Below are 9,018 nucleotides of genomic sequence, written 5' to 3'. Positions count from 1 at the left end.
ACACATATGTGTGTGAGGGAGGAAGGATGTTGGTGGGGCTAGGTCAGGAGGAGCAGACTGCACTCACAGAGAAAGAGAAGCATAGAGAGACTGGTCAGGCCGTTGAAGGGGACCAAACACAAAGAAGCTGTGTTTATAAGAGACAGTTCAGACTTGGTCAGAAGCGATGCTGCTTCAGACCAGTTGACATAGGACAGACAGAGTTGGGAGCAATGGTCCCTTCCCACTCCTGCCCCCATTAACCCCAATTCACTCCAGAGTGCCCACTGTCCCCTGAGATTCCAAGGCCACCACCTGCAGAGGACAGGGTGAAGAGAACAAGAGCCACTCAAGGAGAATAGGGTCCTCATAGAATAAGACACTGAGCAGATTCCTTGTTTCATTGCTTTAATCAGCAGATGCACACAGCAAACAACATGGAGTGAGCTAGGGGCTTAGACAGAGGGTGGGAGGGTAGCCACAGAGGTGAAGTCCAAGGCCAGTGAATGGAGATCCAAGAGAGGATCTGAGTTTCTGGGTTCCAGAGAGAAGATATGGTCTTGGCAAGTTCAGAACTTTCCCTTGGACCTGTGAGCCTCTCAGGCAGGCCTAGGAGGAGAAGGGGGAGGTCCGTGGCAGTTTGCTGTCCTGGATTCCACTCTTCTAGGCTCAGGGTCCACTTTAGCAGCAGCCTCCAGAGTGCTGGCCACTGCCCCCTCCACAGCAGCTGGAGCCCCCCGAGGGCTGGCTGCAGCAGCCAGAGCTCTGGGGTCTGTGGCAGTGGGACCTGCGGCGCCTGTGGTGGCTCAGACAGCAGCCACCTCCCCCAGAGCTGCAGCAGCCCCCAGAGCTGGAGCCACAGCAGCCCCCAGAGCTGGAGCCACAGCAGCCTCCGGAGCTGACACTGCAGCAGGAAGAGACTGGAGGGCACTTAGGGGGACACTTTGGGGGGCACTTCTGGGTGGGGCACTTGGGAGGGCACTTGGGGGTGCACTTGGGAGGGGGCTGGCACTGCTGCTGGCTCTGCTGGCAGGACATGTCGGTGGTGGGTGTTCAGGAGCTGAAGGAGAGTCAAATAGCAAGTTAGACCCAGGCAGAGGCCACTGCTGCCTATTCTTGTCCTTTCCACATTGTTTCTATTTCCTTTATTTTGATGAACTATGTAAATGTCATGGTAAATCATTAATCACTGAAAATTTTGTTATTTCTTGTAGTTTGGCAAATGCTCTTACACTGTATCTTTTGAGTTCACAATTTCATCTTAAGACAGTCAAGAATTACTATATCTTTTACAAAGGAGGAAACTGAGGCAGTAAGCCATATGAAAAAATATCTGTCAAGATTAAACATTTAGTAAATTAAAGGAAGCAATTTTTCTCGTGTCAAATAAAACTCTGAAACCGTCCAGTGTGGAAACCTAGGAATATAAATATTTTCTTGGGAAAAGATACAGCAGGATTATCTCTTGGAGTAACTTCCTAGGAGACTTTGTCTTGTAAAAAACCTGCAAATGTACAATTGTAAACGGTTTTGGAGACAGGCTGATCTCACAGGCTCCTTTTGTTAAGGAAGATGCTGAAGAACAGTATTTTTGGTGCATAGAGGAGATTTGAACTCAGGTACCCTGGCTCTAGGCTGGTGCACTGCCATATTCATCACACAAAGGCCTCACAGTAACATCTTGGCACAGTGATCCTCAGCTTGCTATGTCTAACTACTTAAAGAGATTCTCAATTCCATTTTGAATCTAGAGATAAGTGGATTCAAAAAGCCCTAAAAGATCCATTAATTATCTGTACTCCACTGATTGAGAGCTACTATCTCCAGCTCAAATTTACAAGGAGTGTCACAGTTTTGCTCTGAAAAGTAAGTGTCCTGTTTGAAGTTGTTCTAGCGGAGTCTGTTTGCCTGGGTTTCAACTCCCTCTGTCCTTAAAACTCAGCCAGCTGAAGCACAAAGACAGAGCCATCTAATTCTTATTTGTGTTACCAGTTGGCCCTCTCCCTGCCTCCTCTGCACACCCTCCTTCAATCTTTCTGAGGTCTTGACTTCTATCCAGATGGATCTCAGCCCTCAAGGCCCTGCCCAGCCTCCCCTCCTGCCTAGGACTGAGCAACCCTCTGTGGAAGCCCCAGCTCCTATTCTCAAAGGACACTTACCAGTGTCACAGGCAGCACAGGGTCCTTCAACACCTCAGGAGGTGAGTGGATGGGGTGCTCAGGCCCAGAGCCCTTTTATCCTGGCCTGGGCTCTGCCTCCAGCTGTGAGACAGGGCCTGGGCATGAGAGGACCTGCCTTCTGACACCCACATGGGTTCTGAGGCAGGTGGTGACTGGCAGCTCCTCACTTGCTTTCCTCCATGGGGCTCAGAAAAGCTGCTCCCAGCTTGGACTATGGCCACTTAGAAATAGAAATGGAGTGGGAAAAATCCCTACCATCATTTCCTGTCTTGATCTCCATGGAGAATACTTAAGCTGTTTGGTTTTGGAGCTTGAGTTCTCTGTTTTGTTAACTTCCAAATCTTACCTCTGTGGCTCTGGGCAACCTGGCTTAACTCAAGTTTCATAGAATCCTCCAACCCTCAACTATTTTATAGCTCTGTGTGTGCGTGTGTTTCTGTGTGTGTGTGTGAGAGAGAGAGAGAGAAGGACAGTGTGTGTGTGTGTGTGTTTCTGTATTACAGCCATTAGGTAACTGGTTAAAGAGTCAGACCTAGAGAGAAACCTGATTCTGCCACTTATTACCCGCATTACCTTATGAAAAACATTAATACCTCATCATTCTTGTTCTGTTTGTCAACTCTGTAATAGAAATAATATAAAAATAATTGTCCAGGGATGACTGAGAGTCAATGAAATAATGCAAAGGAAGTTTCTGTTGGAGAGTTTATAACATGTCATTTTCCCTAAACAAATGCCAATGCATTAATATTTTCAAATTATACCTGCTTTCTAAGGAGAGATGATAGCCTCCAGCTCCATCCGTGTTTCTGCAAAAGACATGATCTTATTCTTTTTTATGGCTGCATACTATTCCATGGTATATGTGTACCACATTTTCTTTAGCCATTCTACCAATGATAGGTATTTAGGCTGATTCCATGTCTTTGCTATTGTGAATAGTGCTGGAGTGAACATACACATTCATATGTCATTATGGTAGAACAATTTATATTCATTTGGGTAACCCTCCTTCTTCAACATCCAGGCTTTATTCCATGACCTATGCATTTCTAAAACAGGGCCATTCAACTGTAACTTCGTTATGAGTCTTAGATTTCAAATATGACTACAATAAACTATGCTTAATTCTGCAGCTTGGTTCCTATATTTATGTACCCCTCAACAGTTTCTAAAACAGAGGTGGACTCCATAGGTAAGCAATTTAAAAATGAATTGATTACTATTAGCATCATCTTTAGTTTGTGTATGACATAAGCCGTCATCATTGGAATTCTCACTCTGAGACATTTACATTACAGTATACTAGCCTTATCACTGCAGAAGTCTACCACTGAATTACCTGGCTATGGTTCATGTTGTTCCAAAGAATGTGTTTAATAATGGAGTAGTCAAGATACTGATTACTCAGCTTACACTGGCAGTTCTGAGCCAGAAGCCCAGCCCATGCATTCCAAGGATGATGAGGATTAGAAGCTATTCTGTCCGTGACTCTGATACCACAAAGGGTAGCACCCAAACTGTCAATTAATCTGGCATGGATTGGGTTAATAAGGTAGCAATATGATGTAACATCATGAGTATTGTTTCCTTATGTTTGGTGTTAGATTTCAATAGCATTTGAAATTTATTGAATTTGGTACCTTTTTAATGCTAACAATATGCACTAGCAAAGGAGTGACTTTCTGAAAGTACACTTGTATGTTGTCAGACTCTCATATCACAAGAGATAGGTTGGAAGAATGCTGAGACCCAGTAAAAATTAACTTAGACTCAGTAGATCTTACTCTGTGTCCCAGAGCCAGCACCATATGTCAGTGATTTGTAATTTATTTCCTTCCTCTGCAACCCCTGCGTAGAGTAGTAACAATAAACTGATACTCCAAAATTATTAGAAGAATATACAGAATATCTAATTATTTCTTTATAAGTAATTGGATAAAATATATAAGCATGAAAAAAATTGATAAATCTCATCACATAATGAAAGAAATACTATGTGTCAGAAAGCATAATTTTAAAAGATGAAAAATATAAATAACCAGCTGAGAAAAAGTAAAGTACATAAGTAAGGAATCATATTAAAATCTATGATAAATAGTAACTCTTTACAACTTTATAGAAAAGAAATAAGGCCATCTACAAATGAGTGGGCAAAGTGCATGAACAAACAGATAGCTTGGAAAGAAATACAAATGACCAATACATTTTGAAATTTGTTATTTCATATTTGCATATACAATCAACCAAAGACTTGTATATAAAACAAGGATAGTCTTTCAAGGATGAAGTCTGAGTCTGCCACTGAATTGCTTGGCTGTGGCTCATGTTGTTCCAAACAATGTATTTAATGCGAGAGTAGTTAAGATATTGGTTACTCACTTTACATTAGTAGTTCTGATCTAGAAGCACAGCTCATCCATTTCAAGGATGATAAGGATTAGAAGATATTCCTTTATATTGAACTAGAAGAAACTGAAAATCAATAACAAAACAGTATTGCTGAAGATGATAGGAAATGAGTCTTATAAATTGGAATAATAATGAAAATTCAGATGAAATTTGGTGACCCATTACTCAATAAATAATAATTTTCTGTATACAAATCAAAATTTTAAATGTACATACTTTTTATCCAAGAGTTGTACTTCCAAGAATTTAACTTAAGGAGGAAAACTTTGAGAAAGAAGATATACAGACAAGAATGATTACTACAGAAAATTAAAATAACATTAAGAGTTAGAAAAGTTGCAAGATGTAAGAATAAATTTATATTAACCAACAACAAGTAATTCAAAAATATTTTAAAAATTGCCATTTAAAATAGCAAAAATACATAAAGTCTAATATACAATTTTAATGTAAAAATAAATTTGATAACATGAGAAGACTATTAAACAGCATTACAGAATACCATAATAAAGAGTTATACCATATATATGGGTGAGTAGAAAAAAATTATAATAAAATATAATAATTTTTCATGAATTAATGCATATTCTCAAAGATGTTTTCATCAAAATTCTAATGATGATTTGTTTTGCTTCATCTTCATTGTGTGGGACGTGACAAACTGACTCTAACATTTATATAAAATAACAAAGGTTTAATAATCACCAAAACAATCTTAAGGAATGATGGAACCTGTGTGATATAGATATCACAATTGATTATACACCTATGATAATTAAGGCAGCAGATGTTCTCAGAGGTGCTGACAAATTGACAATGACAAGAATTGTTCACCCAATTATAAATCTACAGAAATGTGAAAAATTGATTTTGGCCCATAGGTATTTCAGATGAGTGGGAGTAAATGGAAAATTTGATTACAATACTAAGACAATTGGTTATCCATTCAGAAAAATGTTTAAAATATATAAAATGTACAAAAATTCCTTTCTTGATTGAATAAAAACATTCATTTTTAAAAAGAAAAAAATTTCAACTTTTTAAAGATAGGGAAAAGATTTCTGGACTTACGAATGGTTGAGATCTATTAAAATCATGAAAATCACAAACTATAGTTATTGTTGCAGAAATTCAACTATGTTAAAAATAAAACACTAGTTCATCAAATGACACCATTAAAATGCAAACAGGAACATACTTGCTTGGAAAAGGTATTCACAATGCATTTAATAGCAGTACATTAGTAACTAGAATATGTAAAGAACATTTACAAATACTAACAAAAGCAGATAAACAAATTGAAAAACATTTTTAAGAAAAAGCAGACAAGTCACAGAAGAGAAAGCTCAAATAACCAAAAATATATTAAAATATGCTCTGATTACTACAAAGCAGAGGAACACATGTTAAACTACAGACAGATACCAATGCACATCTATCAAACGGCAATCATTGAAGTTTAGTAACAATGTGCAGCAAGAATGATTCTTATACACCATTGATGCAAACTGAAATCAATATGAGCAATTTGGAGAGATAGGTGTGATCCAAAATTCAGCACTTCCACTTATAGGTACATAACTTGGTGAGACTCTCCCACAAATACACAAGTAGACATGCACAAAAATTTCCATAGCTGCAATATTGATACAGTGAAAAGTGAGAACCCTCTAAATGTCCATCCAAAAGAGAGAAGCTAACAAATCATGATGCACTCATAAGATGGACACTACACAGTTGTGAAAATGAGTAAACTATGGCTATACAGATCAACTCAACTAGCAAAAATAATGTTTAAGGAAGAGAACAAGTCAAAAATGAGTGTCTTAAGTATGATGCCATTTCTATGGAGTTAAAACCATGTAATCCATAATACATATTGTACCAGGGTAACCTGTACAGAATAAAATTGGAATACATAACAATTTGGTTTGAATCAGGTTTCATGGGCTCATTAACACTGGGGAGGCAAGAAGGGCAGTATTAGGGCCAAAACTTCAAAGCTCTAAGGATGAGAAGTGAGAACCTTAAAGGCAGGTGCCCTTCAGGCAGATCAAAGCAGGAGATGATAGTAGGGATTTCCCCACCCCACCTCTATTTCTAAGTGGCCATATTCCATGCTGGTAGCAGCTCTCCTGAACACCCATGAAGGCAGACATGTGCAGAGCTACCAGTCACCACCTGTCACAGGACCTACGTGGGTGTCAGGAGGCAGGTCCTTTCATGCCCAGGCCCTGTCTCACTACTGGAGGAAGAGCCCAAAGGACAGGATAAAAGGGCTCAGGGCCAGAGAACCCCATCCATTCACCTCCCGAGGTGCCGAAGGACCCTGTGCTGCTTGTGACCTCAGTAAGTGTTCCCTGGGTACTCAATCAGAGGCTCCCACAAAGGAATGCCTATATCAGGGCAGGAGGGGAGGCCGGGCATGGACTCCAGGGCTGGGGTGGTGCTGGCATTCATATGAGTGAAGGAGGGAGTCTCAAGAAAACTGAGCAAGGGCAATGGGGACAGACCAGGGACTTGAGAAGGAGGAGTCCTGAGATGGTGTTCTGGAGAAATGAGATGGATCTAGAGTTCTTGGGTCTCTAGTCTGAAGGCATTGCAACATTGCCTCCCACGTTCACCTGTAACTGCTTTCAGAAAGGGAGGTTTACCTTGAAAAATATAACTGTCCTTTCCTGAAAAGTTGAGATGGAAATAGTGGTTTCCAGCCAGTGTAGAGGATATCACAGCTAACTGACTCCCCTAAACTCACATTTAATGGTACTTAACTTGGTAAGGCAAGGACAGTAGACAAACAAAATATAAGTGCTGAGCATTCGGTACGGTGTTTGTCTGCTGGGAATTTCAGAGCATTGGACTAAGTCGGAAACCTGGATACACGCTTCAACTTAATTCAATGATATTTTTCCTCAGTTAGTTTTCCAACATCCTTTGCAGTTCTGAACTTCTGTGTCCTTACAACAAGGTAATCTAGAAAATTCTTCCACGAGAGAATGACTGTTTCCCCTTGAAAAACAATTTTATTTCCAAACCCCTTTCTAGATTGTTTTCATGACTCAGGTGTGTAGTTGAAGCAGAATGTCTCCTCTACATACTACATGCTTGATTTTAAGAATGCTCTCTTAATATCTTTTGGCTTCGGCTTTCTAATTATAAAATAGTTGAAAATGCTTTATGATTTTATAAGTATATAAAAAGCATAAGGTTCAAAACAGAGGCTATAAGTGTGCTTAGCCAACTATTAGAAACAATGAAAATTCCCGTGATTAATTAGCTACAACTACACTAAGGAGTTCATCAAAATGAAGGGATTAGAAATGATGCTGAAAGGGCAAGAATAGGCAGGGATGGCCTCTGCCTGGGTCTAACTTTCTGTCTGACTCTCTCTCAGCTCCTGAACACGCACAGCGAGATGTCCTGCCAGCAGAGCCAGCAGCAGTGCCAGCCCCCTCCCAAGTGCACCCCCAAGTGCCCTCCCAAGTGCCCCACACCCAAATGCCCCCCAAAGTGTCCCCCTAAGTGCCCTCCAGTCTCTTCCTGCTGCAGTGTCAGCTCCGGAGGCTGCTGTGGCTCCAGCTCTGGGGGCTGCTGCAGCTCTGGGGGAGGTGGCTGCTGTCTGAGCCACCACAGGCGCCGCAGGTCCCACTGCCACAGACCCCAGAGCTCTGGCTGCTGCAGCCAGCCCTCGGGGGGCTCCAGCTGCTGTGGAGGGGGCAGCGGCCAGCACTCTGGAGGCTGCTGCTGAAGTGGATCCTGAACCTGGAAGAACACAAACGGCCAAATATTTCCCTCTCCTCTTCCTTCTCCTTCCGGGCCTGCCCATGTTGCTGAGAGGTCTTGGTGAAGACTGAGCTTAAGCATGGAGGATTCTTCTGTCTTGGAGTTCAGAGGCCCAAAACTTCTCCCACAAAGCCTTTTAAAGACCTCGGTTTACATATGTGTGGTTGCTCTGGGAAGCCCAAAACACAGACCTATATCCCTTTGCAGCTTGTCTTTTTGCATAGCTCAGCCTGATGTAAAACAATAAAACCAGAAATATGCATTCCTTTTTGCCTTGACTGTTATTTCTTCAATGCTTTTCATACTCTGTCCTCATCTCCAGGCTCTCCCAAGATGTTAGTATCTATAGACCTTATTCAAATTTCACCAGTCTTCCTACTAATATCCTTTATAGTAAGAGACAATTTTGTTGGTTCAGAATCCAATCCAGGATCCTCTATTGGCTTGACATAGTTGCCACGATTCTTCAATCTCCAATCTGAAATGGTTCTTCAGTCTTTCTTTGTCTTCCTTGACATTGACCTTTCTAAAGAACCATTGGTTTTGTAGAATGCCCCTCAATTTGGGTTTGTCTGATGTTTCCTCTTGACCAGGCTCAGATTACACATTTTTGCAAATATCCCACAAAAGTGGTGTTGTCCTTAGAGCATGATGTCAAGCCTTA

At 41.1% G+C, this 9,018-nt stretch overlaps 2 protein-coding genes across 3 annotated transcripts; one reads left to right on the top strand and one right to left on the bottom strand.

Moving 5' to 3' along the window:
• Window positions 1-370: 370 nt before the first annotated feature.
• Window positions 371-2,189, bottom strand: LCE1C (late cornified envelope 1C). Of its 2 annotated transcripts, none has more exons than XM_073008103.1 (2): window positions 2,139-2,189; window positions 371-1,039 (listed from the first exon to the last, which is right to left on the bottom strand). In XM_073008103.1, the coding sequence occupies exon 2, from the start codon at window positions 1,015-1,017 to the stop codon at window positions 661-663; it is 357 nt and encodes a 118-aa protein (XP_072864204.1). In that variant the 5' UTR covers window positions 1,018-1,039; window positions 2,139-2,189; the 3' UTR covers window positions 371-660. The 2 variants fall into 2 exon arrangements, with proteins under 2 accessions (XP_072864204.1, XP_072864205.1); XM_073008104.1 differs by lacking the exon at window positions 2,139-2,189 and having other exon boundaries at window positions 371-883; window positions 974-1,107.
• A 5,321-nt stretch (window positions 2,190-7,510) lies between these two features.
• LOC103223989 (late cornified envelope protein 1A) lies at window positions 7,511-8,619 on the top strand. The gene has a single exon (XM_007977117.3). It carries the CDS (start codon window positions 7,987-7,989, stop codon window positions 8,317-8,319), a length of 333 nt encoding a protein of 110 aa, XP_007975308.1. The 5' UTR covers window positions 7,511-7,986; the 3' UTR covers window positions 8,320-8,619.
• The last annotated feature ends 399 nt before the right edge of the window (window positions 8,620-9,018 follow it).

The sequence above is a fragment of the Chlorocebus sabaeus genome, chromosome 20, assembly GCF_047675955.1.
Source record: "Chlorocebus sabaeus isolate Y175 chromosome 20, mChlSab1.0.hap1, whole genome shotgun sequence".
NCBI lineage: Eukaryota > Metazoa > Chordata > Mammalia > Primates > Cercopithecidae > Chlorocebus > Chlorocebus sabaeus.
The sequence above is the reverse complement of the archived record's forward strand: the minus strand, read 5'-3'. Positions and strand labels throughout refer to the sequence as shown.